Source organism: Athene noctua, chromosome 3 (assembly GCF_965140245.1).
Source record: "Athene noctua chromosome 3, bAthNoc1.hap1.1, whole genome shotgun sequence".
NCBI classification, from domain to species: domain Eukaryota; kingdom Metazoa; phylum Chordata; class Aves; order Strigiformes; family Strigidae; genus Athene; species Athene noctua.
The window spans coordinates 3,566,559-3,583,366 of NC_134039.1; the positions used below are offsets into that span (position 1 = coordinate 3,566,559).

General features: G+C 44.9%; 1 protein-coding gene across 2 annotated transcripts in view; it reads right to left on the minus strand.

Annotated features, from left to right (window-relative positions):
- Nucleotides 1–16,052, minus strand: part of LOC141958842 (protein mono-ADP-ribosyltransferase PARP12-like) — a 34,505-nt gene extending 18,453 nt beyond the window's left edge. For both annotated transcript variants that reach the window (XM_074901791.1, XM_074901790.1), the window contains exons 1-7: nt 15,418–16,052; nt 12,428–12,560; nt 5,390–5,642; nt 5,174–5,278; nt 4,727–4,795; nt 3,559–3,660; nt 1,107–1,230 (exon numbers count right to left, since the gene is read on the minus strand). In XM_074901791.1, coding sequence (XP_074757892.1) covers nt 1,107–1,230; nt 3,559–3,660; nt 4,727–4,795; nt 5,174–5,278; nt 5,390–5,642; nt 12,428–12,560; nt 15,418–15,704 — 1,073 coding nt within the window. In that variant the 5' untranslated portion in view covers nt 15,705–16,052. The remainder of the gene's footprint in view (nt 1–1,106; nt 1,231–3,558; nt 3,661–4,726; nt 4,796–5,173; nt 5,279–5,389; nt 5,643–12,427; nt 12,561–15,417) is intronic.
- Nucleotides 16,053–16,808: the final 756 nt, after the last annotated feature.

Below are 16,808 nucleotides of genomic sequence, written 5' to 3' on the forward strand. Positions count from 1 at the left end.
TTCCAGTCTTCAGAAGCAAACTATGGCCTGTGAGACCCTGGATACCGTCTCAATCACTAGCCAGATGTTGCACTGCCATCTTTACAGACAGTCTGGGGCTACACGTACAACATGGCATAAAAAAAATATAATACAATACAAGAGGTATTTCTGCAACAGATAAGCACAGTTACAATTTTTCACAGTATAAAACTAGAAGTTGGCAAGTACACGACCGAGTTTGCCAGCAAACTCCTGCATCTTATCAACTCTGTTCTTTCTCTGTGGTTACAGAGGATGCAGTCGCAGCTGTGAGTTCTGTAAACAGCACTCATCACTGAAGCCACCTGGGCTCTTACTCCTGGGAGGCTGGAAAAATTAACTCTCAGGCAGAAAGACTTTGAAAGCAGCCTTCTCTTGGGAATCTGGCTTGTGATTTGCACCATCCAGCAGCCTAGTCAAGCTGCAAACCGAAATCATCCGCTGCCTGAAGCATCATGGGCCATAACGACTCTACCGTTTTAGTGAGGCCAAACTTGTGGTCCCCTGCAAATCCAGATTCAGAAAGGAGTTCAAGGAAAAATGCACTTTAAAAAAAATCTTTTAAAAAAGGGAAAAAAAGAAAAAAAGATGGGCTGCTTACACCAAAGGCATTGCATAATATTTCTCTAGGCACATTATAGATATTATTGTATTATGTATATTATAGATATTATGTATTGTAATTATGTATTTATTATATATATACTAGCTGTATTAGGAAAGAAATAACCATAGAGAAGGACCAGCTCTGAAGCGTTGTTAAAAGGCTGAACTTAATAATTATAAATAATGATTCATTATCTGAAATACTACTATTCCAAGCACTGAATTCCACCTGCTTCTTTTTACTCTGTAGAGTTTTAAATGCAAGATATTGTTGTGTTATTTTTAGAAGACAAAAATTTTTACTTTCTTTACTTTTCTTTAAAAAAAAAAAAAAAAAAAAGATTTGTACATCCTCCCAGATTCTGGGAAGCTCAGTAATCAGAAGTTACGGAAGTCAGACATCTTTAGGAAGAAAACCAGAGTTTCTCCTTAGGGGCTCAACCACGGGACTCTAAGCAAGCAGTCCAGCATCACTATACCTGATGTTTTTTGGGTCACAATAGGCCTTTTCAATCTCCTCCATCATGGAAATGTCATTCCAGTTGATCCCATTATATATTTGCCATCGATATGGCAAATGGTAATGAACAAATTTGCATTTATCTGTAATGAGATCAGACATAGTCAAGAGCTCTACAGTCATAACACAGAGAGTAAGACAAGGAAAAAAAAAAAAAGAAACAAACATTTTTTACACTCTGGCTTTATCTCCCAGGCTTTGGCATGACCGATAAAGACAGAGTGCTGAAAATAGAAATATGTCTGAACAATAAGGATGTGTGTTTCTCCAGTCTTATCTACAAAAACAGCATAAGCTCTCACACTGTCAAATGTATTTCAAAGAAACCATGACCTTCCCCTTGCTGAGACACGGCGTTGGCAGCTGGGAGAGCAGTGTCACAGATCGGAAGCGTGTGTCTGTGTGTCACACCACCCTGTTTTTCAGCTGTAAAAAGTCAAGGCTACGCACCATGTAAGTGCTCCAATACATTCGGTTCTCTCTTTCCCTTAGTTCCTTAGACCTTGTGGGGCAGTTACCAAGGCCTGAACGGTTTTTTAGACCCGGCCCAAGAAATGAGGGAACACAAGGGACTGCAATACCCCACCAAACGTCCCCCAGGAGGGACCCCCCACTCAGCCCTGGACAGGCAGCACACTGCCCTCCTAACACGACTGCTAGGCACAGTCAGAATTGTTGCTTTGCTTCTCAGAAAACAGGAAGAAACAACTTTTAACTGCCTCACATACAAGACCTGTAGCAGTGCTACATACCCTTCACACAAAGAGGAAGACTTTGGGGTGGTTTGTTTTTTTAAATCATCTACGTTTTCAACACGTGTACGACTGCATGTTTGAGTTCAGACCTGTTTTAACACCCCTGCATGTGTGCATGCTGCTGGCTGCAGGCAGAGGCTGACCCCCAGGCCTCCCTGCCGGGGGAAGCTGAAGTACACTCCACATTCCAGTACGGACCAAACCTCTTATTTACAATTTTTGAGCCAAACATGGCATGGCAAAGCACGCTAACCCTCCAACCATTACCTGAGTTTAACTATTTGGTGGTCATGGTATAGCTGCTTTGAGCATAACCTCCACAGCTAGCACATGGGTGCACCACTCACATTATACCGGTCCAAAAGTTCATCAACTTAAGCCTCAACCTGGTCCTAAAGAAGCAGAGTCTGAGAAATGTGATACAAGGCTGGAGTAGCTGCTGCACGGAAGAGGCAAAAGGAGTTTTACTATTCCTGACCCTTGATGTATCTGACCACAGAATGTAGAGAGAGTAAGCCCGGTTATGGAGACAACACTGTCATTCCTTTCCTCTTCCTTTTTGTTAATAGGGCTGGAGTGCTCCCTGTCTCGAAAGCACTCTGTCTCAAAAGCACTCTGCTTAAATTAACTGGAAAAGCTGTAGACAAAACCACGCTTGGTCTCTCTTGGCCACAAATTTCATTTCTGTGATCCATAAGAGAGATAATTTTTTTTTTTCAAAGTACTGCCTCTCTTCAAAGTAATGGTTAAGGAGAGGTATTAGAGCAAGGCCTGAAGTACTTCCTCATCCACCTCTCAGAGCTTCTGACGGGAGAACTGCATCTTTACCCGAACACAAACCCACTACAGAAATGCTAAATACAAACATCTCGGACCACACAGTTATTGGGCATCTTATTGTCTACATCCTAAGCAAAAGCAGATGTAGACTGATCTAATTTAAGTGGACCTCCTACCATGACCAGGTGCTCAGAAAAGGAGCAGTTCTTCAGAAAGTGACTGGACGAGTTCACCAGAAGAAAACCTCATGGTGCCTCTTCATACTAAGGAAGAGCCTAACCTGGGGGTTGAGCAATTCTTCAGAGACAGCCCCTGAATACAATTGTTTATACTTATATTTTTTCCCCCCCAGACCACAGTTATCAGCCGCTGCCAGATGGGCTAGATTGATCTTTAGTTTAGCTGGTACAACCACTGCACCTTCTTAAGACATTTTAACACCCCAGATCACTTTTGAAAAGACTTAATGAGGGAGAATATGGCTATTATCATAGGATACTGCAGGAATAAAGGATGACATACTGTTGCCAGCTGTCAATGACAACAGCATGAGGCCAGCTCTTAAATTGATCTGATAGTTACAGAAAGTGTAACATTCAACACGCAAAGGGTTTCTGCCACAGAAACATACCCAAAGGCTGCCCCCATCAACAGGGCTGAAATAGGCCATAGATGGATCACCCAGAGGAGAAAGGGTTTCAGTGTGTCCACCTGACTTTCCACTGATGATGTTTGCAATTCTGAGAGTGTTTATTAGTGACTTGGAACAAAGCGATGAGTGAGAAGGCACAACTGCCCCTAGTCTGAGCCACTGAGCAGGGAGTGACTCCGCAGGTGCCTGTCTCCAAAGAGAACATGACTTTTTATAAAGCATACCTTTATGTTTGCAGTACCTCCAGATATAGAACACGCATATCTCATCAGACTTATCTTCTTTGTTCTTCTTTGAAGCTCCAGCAAAGGAATCATCTTCTTTAGCTACGGGAAAGAATACATCAATCCTTATTTGCCCTAGCAAAATACAACCCATGCGTTTGGCATTTCATGCCAGAAATAACAAGGAGCTGACTGCAGTTGCCAAGTCGAGCACTTCATGGATCTGACTATCCCCTGTAGAGTTCGGGCTTTGTGACTGACCAATAAACCCCTGCGATGGCAGAAGTCTCAGTGGAGTTGGACAAGGGGGTAACACAGGGTGTGACTGACCGCGGCTGTCATGATGAAGCCGATTGTCTCAACACAACGGGTGGAAGGCTGTAGATAATTGGCTACGTCAGCTGAACGGATCAACCGGTGGTATAAACGCTTCTCCCCGAGTTCGCCAGACTAGCATGGGAGGAGTGAATATGGAGCTCAGGCCAGCACAGGGGTATAAAATCTAAACTAACCAATAAATTTCAAAGAGAGCAATGGGATTGAGCTGGCTTCAACTCACATATTCCTTCCTCCTGCATCGTGACAGTGAGCATATTATACAGACCTGTAAGGGGGATCACACTGGGATTGCGATTGAATTGTGTACTGCAATCGCTGTATTTTGGGAAGTGTAACTTAACATTTGTATTTTGTTTTCAGTGTATTTCACATCACTCTGCTACATCAGAAATCTCATTGTACTGGGCCTGGCCACAACAGAGCTAATTTTCTTCACAGCAGCTCATATGATGCTGTGGTTTAGATTGTGGACTGAAACCACGTGGTAACACACTGATGGCCCAGCTTTTTCTGAACAGCGTTTGCGCAGCACCAAGGCCTTCTCTGTTTCTCACCCTGCCTGCCCAGTGAATAGACTGAGGGGTGCACAATAGGTTGGGAGGGGACCCAAACGGGCAGAGGGCCCAAACTAACTAATCTTCAAGGGCTTTTCCAACCAAGATGATTCTGCGAAATCCCAACTCTCCTCCACAGGCTGGCTGGTACTACAGCTTTCAGCACACAGCAGGGTAAGCACATAAACTGCACTCTGACTGTAGGGCTGTGTGAAATCAAATCCCAGTGAGAAGCAGCCTGACCTCAAGACTGAAAGGTTAAAACCAATCCATACCTTGGTCTTTACTTTCAGCTCCTGTTGGCAAGTGGTATTGGCTCTGCCCAGGTATGTTGCTACCAGGACCTGCAAAAGAAGACTGAATGAAGAGCTCTGCTGGACCAGAACCACAGCTAGCTGGCAACATCCCAACTTGTGTGTGGAGCATTGTGTCCATCACACACATAATTTTCCACTGGCACTCCACCACTGATAAACAGATCAGCAATAAGTTACAAATCCCAGCTAGTCGTCAGAGTGATCAGCTGCCATACAACAGCAATTTTGCACGCAGTAGTCTATGCAATAGCAATGCAGCTCCCCCTCCCACACGACTCGGCCATGACTTACTCCATCCTTGAAAGCAGATGAAGGGCAGAAGGGAAAAAAAAAAAAAAATGTATATACGGGAAACAGGAAAGCTGATTCCACATGGAAGGAATTGTTACTTATCTAGATACTTACCTTCTAAAAGTGGCACATGCAGTGTGGGGCCTACTCCACACTGTTCTTTACCCCTTGTAACTGCTGGTTTTTTCCATAAATTTTCTCTTGGTTTGTAGTTGTGTACTGAAAGCACAGAAAGGACAATGGGGTTTAGCTGTGAGGTTAGAAGCTGTCTTTGCCTTACCTCTATCAAACTCTGAATCCTATTTATACCCAGTGTTTCTTACAACTTACTTTTCCCTTTCTTCAGTTCCTTCTTGAATTCCTCATGCCTGTGATCGTATATAGTCTGGATGTTCGAAGCTATGCTCCCACCAATGCCTCCAGTTTCCAACACTCTCAGTGAATGGCCATCCAAGAGGTCATGGGACTTCTTGCACAAAGAAAATCTACATTCCCCTTGGAGAAAGTGTCGACAAATATGAAGCTTGTTGCAGTGGATTTGCTGGATGCAGATATCATCCTTTCTGTTGTAAAACTGACAGGCCTAGAAGTGGAGAGGATAGATACAATAGGAAATGAAAGACCACATTAGAAGCAGGTTTGGGGTTTTTTTTTTTTCCTTTGTTCTACAGTCATGCAGCTTTAACAGCAGAAAAATGGTGACTAAAAGGGCTGAGTTCATTGTAACTTCCTTAATCCAGGCAGATTTCTTGCACGGAGAAGCAGGTATTTTCAGCTGACTCATGTATTTTCAGTTTTGAAGTTGCACAGAGATTTTTTTTTCCAAGAAAAAGAAAAGCCAGTCCAATAAGCATTCATTTTTGGCACTTCTAAGCAAGACAGTTGCATAACAACTGACTCTTTAACAGTTATTCTATTAAAAAAAAAAAAAACAAACCAAAAAACCACGTAACAAAGAGCAAGTGTCTCCATAAATACATGTATACTGTGTCAAATGAAGTATTATTTCATGGAGCTGAAACTGCATTTGCAGCTCCTGTTTGTAAAGCTTATTCTACATTAAAGATTTGAGCATCTAAAAATGATGTGAAGAATGCTTTGAGATTAGAGTATATATGGAAAAAGCAACGCACTTATTTACTCCTCTGATCACCAAAAGAAATGCGATGAATCGGACCCAGTGAACAAACCACACACCAAAAACTCCTTCGTATTGCCCACGAAGCACCGCAGCAACACTTCTGCTCCTGGAGCACTGAGGAGCAGACCATAACAAGAAAGCTGCTTTGAGGAGAACATAGAGCTGTCAGGCAGACAGCCCCAACTGTCACAGATCCCCTCTTACAAGCAAGAGACAGTTTTTATGCTGTGTTGCAACTGAATATAGATAGATTTATATATCAACTAGGGAATTAAAGATTGCTAGGATGGCAGTGTTTAAAAGATTGAAAAAAATTGGGCCAGTTTCAACTACAAAACAACCCTTCACTGGATTCATACTAATGATACCCATCGCCAGTGGAGAGTTCCTCAGCACTCAGTATCATGTACAGAACAATTAGCCCTCACAAACTTACTCTAAATTAGGTGGGAGCATACAAAGCCACAGAACTGATATAATTTCAGTGAGCACTGATGGCTGCTAGCCTTGATGGTTCTTAGCCTCTGAAGGAAGCAGAAACCAAAGGGAGTTGTCTTCTTTCTTCACCATCTTCCCTCTGTTATTGTGGATGCTTTATGCTTTTCTACCCCTAACACCCCAAGGAACACTCTCATTTGCTTTTGGCATCGTATTTTGGGGATCTGAACTTGTTCTGGTTTTGCTTATTCTACTGGATTATTCTGCTTCCATCCCATACCCTTCCTGCCTGCTCTGCAGGCTTTTACTTTTACCATATACTTGCAGATTTTACTTCCACAACTTTTCCCACATCCTGTTTGTGCAACTGTATCACACACAACTTTCCATTTAACGCCTTGCAATTACGGCTATTATTTACATATTTAAGCTCAGCTGCATCACCAAATGCCATCAGTGGTGTTACAATCCGTTGGGTGCCCATGCAAGCTGTTGGCAGCAGGGGTGGCCTCTGTGAGAAGAGGCCAGGAGCTGCCCCACACTGGGCACAGCTGCCTCCAACAGACCCACTGTAGGACACAGCTGAGCCCATCAGCCAAGCTGGTGACACCCCTGGGAAAAATGTATTTAGGAAAGGGAATAATGCTGCAAGGGGAGCAGTGAGCAAAATGGGAGAAAAAGCCCTGCAGACACCGAGGTGAGAAGAAGGAAGGGGAGAAGGTTTTTCAGGTGCCCAAGCAGAGTTTGCCCTGCAGGGCCACCTACAGCTCGTTGCCCAGGACCATGCCCAGATGGTTTTTGAATATCTCCAAGGGGGGAGACCCACAACCTCTCTGGGCAACCTGTGCTAGTGCTCAGTCACCCTCCCTGGAAAAAAACCCCACATTTCCTGATGTTCAGAGGGAACCTCCTGTGTTTTGGTTTGTGCCCATCTGAAGTGCTAAGGCTTGGACAACAAGTCCAAGCCAGAGTTGACCTACAGATGAATCCTGTATATTTTATAACTGATAACCACTGTGCTAGTAGGTATTGTACGGGGTTATAACAAAACACCTATGCTGATGTAAAAAGTGCTAAAGCATTGAAATACTGAAGCCTGAACAACAGGCCCTGAGACAAAGTTGCTAACTTAGTATGTAATCATTGGTGAAATATGTATGCTCGTTAATGAAAGATGTAGCTTAGATATCATAAAACGTGTCTATCCTGAACATATCTTTATCCTTCTTTGTGTAGGGGCAAGTCTGGCCTTGTGACCAGATGTGTGACCTTGCTCATATATAAAGTAGGGAAGCAGGGAAACTCCCTCGGCTTCCTCCTTGAGCCCTGGCCAGGCTCTGGGGGAATCTAATGTGAGAGTGAAACCAGATGTTTCTGCTCAAAACAAAGGTGCCAGTTATTCTGGCTTGCTGATTTTTGGGTATGTAAGGCTGGACTCACTTGCAGCGACTCTGGAAGCCTCACCTCTGGGTGGAAGCACCGCGTAGGATTTCCCGCTTGCCGGGACAGGTTCTCCAAATCCTCGCTGTGACCGGGGCTGCCCAGCGACTGTGGGTCTGGATGATGGCAACGGGTGCAAGTGGTGAGGGATCTTTCTTAATCACTATTCTCTCTCTCGGGTAGTAATGATTTAGATGCATTACCCTGTATTTTCCTATTTGTTGCTCTGCGTGCACTATTCTGCCTTTCCTTACTGCCTGTCTTCTGTATTACTCTGTGACAGGATTTGGTTATCACCAGTAAAATCTGCCTACTCTTTTCCTCTGGTGTCTGAGTTTTACTGGCATCCTTAATCGGCAAAACATCATCACCTCTAGTCCTGGGCACCACTGAAAAGAGCCTGACTGTGTCCTCTTTACACCCTCCCCTTCAGGAGTTTGTAAACACTCATGAGATGCCCCTGAGTCTTCTCTCCTCGAAGCTAAAAAGACCCAACCCTCTCAGCCTATCCTCATGCAAGAGATGCTCCAGTCCCATCACCACCTTAGTGGTGCTGCACTGAACCCCTCTGCCAGCAGCTCCATCACTCTCTCGTACTGGGAAAATAAATTTTGGAAAATGAATTTTTGACCATTCACGGCTTCTGTTGCGGGCTGCTGTGGAAGATACTATAATGAGGAGGTAGCAACTTCTAGCAAATCTATGCAGTTTACCTGTAGGTTGCAGAGGCCCACACATTATCATTAGCAACAGCCACATAACAACAGCACGTACCATTAGCACGGACCGCCTGTAACAATACAGCCTGCAGGTACTGTTGGCAAGAGTTGTTCCTATAGAGATGCGTAAGAACATAATGCTCTCAGTGAACCTCAGTGTACCATGTATGAAAACCAATAGGCCTGGTGGGTTTTGGGGGAGTGTGTGCCCTGAAAAACGCTATAAAAATATGAAGAACAGCAAGGATGCTGAACCTCCCCACGGATAGTAATTCCGCACAGCAAGCCATGGGCTACCAGAGAGATCTGTCTGATGCTGGACTGGGTTCCCATGACATCAGAAGGGACACATAAGATTTCTTCTCATTATAACCTTTAGTAGTAACCAGCTATTTATCTTAAGCATCACGTGCCTTTCCTAGTCAGATCCAAGACCAGCGCCTGCCAACACAAAGCAGTTATTCACCTGCCCAGAATCTTGGGTAAGTCACTTCCTTTTTCTCTCCTTTATTTTCCCAACTTTGTCCGAGGAGAATGCAGCAAGTCTTATCATCTACAGAGCACTCCAAGATCTATGCATCAAGAACATATTCAAGTGCTAGGTAATAACAGTCACTAAAGAACTCAAATCTTACACCCTTGCCAAGGGATGGTCTTCCTCAGTTGAAAAATGTTGCTGTTCTGGGGGCCTGATACCACTCGAAGTGTTACCCCCATCTAAAATGTACGTGCCTCATCTGAGTGCCTACCTAAGAAGTAAGTTAAGGCTTTAAACATGCAATTTGTTTTTCTACCCCTAGATAACTAGTCATGTTCCTGACTTGGAAACAGTTAGTCCAACATCCCCCAGAGACAGATAATCAAGCAGAGGACTCTGATATGAAATTATATAGTAGTCCCTTGGTTCATAGGAGTAATACAGTTCTCTGAATGCTCCTAGAAAAACTTAAAATCACTGCTTCCTTAATAGGTCTTACCCCAACCCAATCTTTCCCCCTTAACTTCAATATCCTCTCCTTTCTATAAACTTTCTCCTCCAGGAATACTGCTAATCAAAACCAGAAGCAGAGAGACCAGCTTGTCAAACAACCTAAAGCTGGTTTAAGAATCACAAAAAAAAAAGCGCCAAGACCTATGTCAGACACAGGTTTTGGGGGCTATTTGGGGGCCAGGAATTGTTTTCGTGCTTGCATCTTCCTGCTCAAGAGAGCAGGGGAAAAAAAGCGCAACTAAAATACACTCTCTCAGCTTTTACCTGATTGTATCAAGAACATTTTGTATGATGCACAAAAGGATTTAAGGACACTGAATCTGGTTGAGAGCGAGCTTGAAGAGCATTGAGAAGATGCATTAAAAGATGATGTTAGTATGCAAGACAAAATTTTTACATGGGAGCATCAGAATAAACTACCAAACCTGAACAAAGCGCTGCCTCAACTAAACAGGGAATCCACTATTTAGCTACATGAAGAAAGCACACTGCCTTTTGCCTTCGCCAAGAAACAAAAAAAAAGAAGAGTCAGAGAGAAGGGAAAGTGCGAAAACCTCTAATTTTAGGGTGCTGTTGTGTTTTTCTCACCCTGCACCCCAGTTCAGATCACAGAAGATCAAAGTTTCCTCTTTCTCAAGAGCTTCATACATGCCACTTGTCAGCATTTCAGTGTAAGAAACCATCAAGGAAGCTTTCCCATCACTCTCCCAGCTCTCAGGTTTATAAATGGCCTTCATTGATCAGTGCTTTCTGTTGTTTCTGCTATTTTAGTCCAGAACAGGAGTTAAGGTGCTCAATTAGAGGTAATTAAAGATGCCTGCTAGCAGTGAGGTCTGAACAGATCTATAGAGAAGAGTTTAAGAGTAATATCAATCGATGGTTGCTACTATCTCCTCATTACTGGGGGTAATTAGACAAGAAACACTTAAGTTTTAGATGCAGCTGAGTGAGACAAAGATGTTATTAATCCTCCTTGCTCATCACCACCATATTCCTTGAATCTGCCAGCACAACATATCTTAAAACACTACCAAAAAAAAAAATTGTCAAAGCCCAGCACTGTCACAGTGGGGAATAAGAAAGCAGAACTGTTACGCCAACAGATTGTTGGAGATTATAACCTCCAACAGACAAGGGAAACGGGCAGTACTCTGGTAATTTCTTAAGCAGGAACAGCTGTAGCCAGAACAGGGTATTCTTGGCTTTGAAACAGCCACACCTTGAAGATAGCACTGCCCTCATACACATGTGCAGAAGCTGAATGGATTGATCAGCTAAATTTAACAAAATCAATGACTTGCACACTAAACTGGACAAAGGTTGTCTCGTAGAAAATCGGTGTACCAAAACTCAGTGCACTTTGGAAAGGGCAGATTTTACAAAACCTGACTGCAGTCATTTGGTCATTTTCTCATAGATTTTTCTTACTCCCCTACACCCTCAGGCACCAAAATGTGCAAGCCTACTGCTCTGGTTTCAGCTGGGATAGAGTTAATTTTCTTCCTAGGTAGCTGGAACAGTGCTCTGTTTTGGATTTACTGTGAAAATAATGTGATAACAGGCTGATGTTTTAGTTGTTGCTAAGAAGCACACAGGATTAAGTCAAGGACTTTTCAGTTTCTCATGCTTTTCCAGCAAGGAGGAGTACAAGCTGGAAGCATGGCCAGGACAGCTGACCCCAACTAGCCAAAGGGCTACTCCAGAATGTCCTGCTCTGTATAGATACGGGGTGGGGTGGGGGGAAAGTTGGCTGGGAGGGGCCAATCGCTACTCAGGCATCAGTCAGCGGGTGGGGAGCAATTGCACTGTGAATCACTTATCTTTTCTTGGGTTTTATTTCCCTCTCTCTCTGATACATTCCTTTTCATTATTATTGCATTTTATTTCCATTTTATTGATTTTCAGTTATTAAACTGTTCATATCTCAGGCGTTTTACTTCCCCCCCCCCCCCCCCCCCAGTTCTCCTCCCCATCCCACTGGGGCAGGGGGGAGGAGTGAGCAAGTGCTGCATCGGGCTTAGTTGCCAGCTGGGGTTAAACCACAACACGTAGGTAGGCTGAAAAAGGAAAGGGGCCCTCACTTCCTAGTCTTCATCATCACTTGAACAAGAGCCAACAAATTTGGTTTTGGTCAGGCCTTTTATCCTGTAAGCACGTACATCAGTTGTGATCTTTCAGCTCTGTCTTGCTTACTTCACCATCTGTAAATCTTTGGTGAAGTTGCTGATTTTTTTCTGTTTGCTTGTTTTGAGTAACTTTATGGCTATGCTGTTGGGGTAACAGGGATGACCCAAAAAACAGGCTGCAGCCTCGCTGTCTGCTTCCTGCAGCTCTTCTCTTGACACCTTATTGGTGCAAGCAGTCTGGTATTTATGCAACACATCCCTCTGTGTTTAACAGTTTCATTGCTGGTCTTTTTTTTCTTTTGTTGTTGTTGTAAGCACTTTCACAGCCCTGGCTCTGTATTTCTTCTGCTGCTTTCCCACACAGCCACTGCCATTCATACTTCATTCAGACTAATCTTAATAATAGTTATATATTTTAACAGCTTGAAATTGAGATCAGAACTCCACGTTCTCTCTCACCCTCTCCCATTCCTAATTAACAAAAGCTTCTTTTAAGAAATCAGTACAACTCACATCAGGGAGGAGGAAAGGGTCATTCTGGAGAAGGAGGACTCGCAGCTCATTCTCATCAAGACCAGACAACTCGTGGGCCTTTAGAACTTTTTTGTTCTCAGGACTGAAGATGTCATGCGAGTACTTGCAAGATCTGCAAGAAAACACACAGAAATATCAGTGTTTACTTCTTCAGTCAAGCGGATTTAAAGAACCTCAGATTCCATGGCTTTTCCCAAGTTGCATGATGAGAAAGCTAGTTTGCCAAAAGTCTCTGTGAACATTTAGATGGTCTCTGTAATCAGCTAGAGAATTGACCAAACGTGTTCTGTGACATACAGTAGCGTCATTATTCCCAATTTAAAATGTGGCCAGACTTTTAAGAAATCTAGCAGCACAGATCTGAAGCCAAGTCTGTCTACCCCACACTTTTCTCCTCCAGTAAGAAGCAAGTCAATTCACACGACCCGAACAGTTGGAGGTGAAGCTAATTTTAGAACAATGCACCAACAATGGTGGAAGTTGCAACACCCTTGATTTTGTGAATGTAAAAGGTTGTTGTCCATGTAAAGAAAGATCGGAAGAGTCTGAGAGAGCAAACCACTGTTTATCATCTTTGCTGGCTGGGAACTTAAACAACAAAAAAAACCCAAAAAAACAACCAAGAAAGTTCATTAACTTGTGGGTTTTAGTAAAGAAGCAATTAATGACAATAATGAAGACACTGGTGACACTAACCCAAGAGAAACAGCTGAAGTGAGTATGAAACAGAAAGATAGTTATTTTTTTTAATCTATTTGAAAAGATACTACAAATCATCAACAAGAGGAGAAATGCAGTTAACCTGCGCATTAATTCACTGCAGTAAAATACAGTTTCCTTATGGCTTGCTCTTCAAAGGCATGATTTGATAGAGCCTTAAGACTAGACATAACCAATAAAAGCACCTGTTAATCTATCAGACTCAAGCCTCTGTTCTCTTTATCTGTTTAGCCTCTAGTTAACTCTTGAAACTCTCCTTGTGAAAGCTTTTTTACCTCATGCTGTGTCTGAATCCAATCCTTCTGTACAGAGCCTTGGGGAGAAGCTTTCAGCCCTGACCCCCGCTGCCTGTTGGACACAGTGCTTTGGAAGCAAATAAGCAAGAAAGCGAAGTCTGCAGGGCAGAAATGTGCCATCTTTGGTGCTGAGAAGCGATCTTCTAAGGGTATTAGATTCTGTAGGCACTCAGTTACTGGCTATGAAGGTAGGTGAGCTACGGAGTAGTCAAGGTGGGAACCATCACCAGCATTCCTCCAGTTAACTTCAGATTCCACTGACAGTCACAGTGATCTACATCACTTGAGTACATATTTGTAAGTCAAAGGCTGAAACAATCCATAAATACAATGATAACTCATCAGCTGAGTTTAATAACACATTTAGGAAAAAAAAAGTTATTTGCCAGACAAGTTAAAAATGGGTTTAACTGCACTAAAATCCTGAATAGGAAGACCCCAGTAAGTTGCACAGACATTTTTCTTGCCAGAAATTCTTTCTAAACCAAAAAGGTTGCAAGATGTGGAAGCAAGGCTAGATTTAACCTTATCAGTCAAAAACTGCTCTCTGCCTTGAAGCACGCGGTCCACCTAGCAGTATTTCTGCCCTCTCATTTTAATCAACTTACCTCCCACGAAAGGCATACTTATTATTTATTACCACCTACAAAGGTGATTTTAAACACTCAGTGCTATTGAGAGGGGCGAATGGCTTATCATTACAAAGAGAATCGCCTCACTGCACATTTTGATACACAAAGAGTCATCCAGCACAAGTGCCTACATGCACCTGAAGGTATTTCTAACAGTGAATCACGCAGAAGCTTATCAGTAAAGCGAGAAAGAGCAAGAAAATCTTAGCAACCTGATACTTTGCTAGTACCCTTGTGAGACAGACACGGCTTTTCCCCTTCATGCTCTTCAGATCCGAGCGCACAGCGAGCTGTTTTGCTGGGGCAAAGAGGAAAAACCTGGTGGGATATCAGCATAACACTGCAACGGCGCAGGACCTGGGGCTTGGGGGCTTAAACTTCAAATTCTTCCATCTGAGCTCACAGCTGCCATTGATTGCCACCGAAAAGCTTCTGGTTTTCACTTCCGCTCTTTAGTTTCTTTTATCATTGTACTGACGTACATGAGAAATCAAACACGCCTCCTCACAGAAAGAGCTGTAGTTGACTTAAGAGTAAACGTTCATCACTTCCTAGATTAAAACCAGAACATGCTACTAGCACTTTGCGTTTTCCTTATTAAGGGAAATATTTGTAAACTACTTCATCCAGGGGGCTGAGGGACAGGTGTGGCAGGCAAAGCGGCTTTAACGAAAAAAAAAAAAAAAAAAAAAAAAAAATTTACAAAGTGTCATGGTTTAAGCCCAGCCGGCAGCTAAGCGCCAAGCAGCGGCTCGCTCACTCCTGCCCGCCGGCCCGTGGGGTGATGGGGAGGAGATTCGAAGAAAAAAAGTAAGAACTCGTGAGTTGAGGTAAGGAGAGTTTAACAGGACAACACAATGAGAGAATAATAATAGAAAGTAGGGAGGGAGTGCAATTGCTCACCACGCGGAGCCCGGTTGCTCAGCCCGTTCCCGAGCCGCGATCCACACACCCCCCCCACCCCACACCCCCCCAGCTTCTTGTGAAAATTAACTTTTATCTTGTGAAAACTCTATCCCAGCCTGACCCAGGACACCGAGGAAAACATGGCTTCAGGGAACTGCCACCTACCGCCGCCGCTTCGGGCTTTTGAACCGAAACAGCGGGAGCAGCAAGCGAAGCCCCCCGGGAGCCAGAAACGCCCGGTACGAGGCCGCACCCGGGCGCGGGGGTATCGGGGGGGGGGGGGGGGGGGGGTGCGCCCCTCCGCCGGCTGGAAGCCGGGGCGGCCTCACGCCGCCGGGACAGCCCCGGAGATCCCGGGGAGTGGGGGAGTTCGGGGGTGCCCCCGTTCCCCCCCCAACCCCCGAGGGCTGCTCACCTGACCCCCAGGTTGCACCTGCCCATGAGGTGAAGCTTGCAGAGGTGCAGCCGCTCGCAGCCGCCACACTCCTTGCGGACACAGAGCCGGACGCCCGAGAGGGCCAAGACCCGCGCCACGCCATCGTCCCGCAGCACCAGGAACCGCTGCGGGCCCGCCGCCCACAGCGTCTCCTCCAGCTGCTGCGCCGAGAGCCCGATGTGCTGCTGCAGCTCCGGCAGCTCCAACTTCCCACCGTGGGCGCAGAGGGTCTTGGTGAGGAAGCAGCACACCGCCGGGTCGCTCATCGCGGCCCCTTCCCTTCCCTTCCGACGGCGGAACGGAAGTGGGAGCGCGGCGGGACCGGCCGCGCCGCCCGGGCTCGGCAGGAATCGAAACAGAAGGCGCGGGGCGGGGCCGCGCGGAGGCGGGAAAGCGCCGCCAGGGAACCCCGCAGCCCGCCTCGGCTCTGCGCCGCCCCGGGACGCGTCCGAGCGGGCCAGAATGACCGAAAAGCGTGTGGGCCTTTCTGCTTTTGTTGTTTTTTGAGGGTTGGGATGTGTGTTTTGTTGTGTTTTGTTTTGTTTTGTTTTTTAAATGCCGGGCTCTTTCCTGTTTCTGACGTTTGCTTTCGGTTTGAGCTGCCGGCCCGGGGTGAACCCACACGTAGCACGCCATACGTGGAGTACGGAGCCCGGTGAGTCCCTCGCGGTGTGTACATGGCAGCAGAGCACCGGCATCCACTGAGGGATTCCCTCACCTCCCTGCTACACCGATGTTATCCAAAAAAGCAGATTCGTGCCCGGTGTGCAATAACCCAGTCTTAACACAGAAAAGATACTCTATTTATTCAGGCCTGGGAGCTCTGTGGACTTTTCCACAAGCGCCCCAACAGCAGGTTTTCATGCTCTTTTTATACACAACAATCAGAGGTTAGTACTTTTCTAAACACACCTATTAGATAATCATTAGTGACTAACATTAAATTATAGTACGGTTTACCCAATGCTTCTGCTACTACACAGGCTCAGGGAAGGGTCTTAACCTGGGCAGGGGTCCTTTTGACCTGTGGATGTGGTTTTTAGTATTGATATATCGAAGGTAGCTCTCTTGCAGGACACTCACAAGTTAAGTTTCATTGCCAAGTGAATTAATTGATTAGTCACTTTGCCAGGCTGGCAAATAACTCATCCTCAACACAACCCCAGACATCCTCTTTATGGTCCAGGATGTTCTGCTTATTTTCTAGGGTCTGGAGATCATCCTTTATGAATTTCTTATCGCTAATCAAGGTCATCTTGACCACGCTTCAAAGTCTCACTCGACCAAGCAACTGTCTCCATATGTGCAGTAACTATAGCTACTAGCACAAGCGATAGGAGAAGAGGGAATGGCCTCAAGCTGCCCAGGGC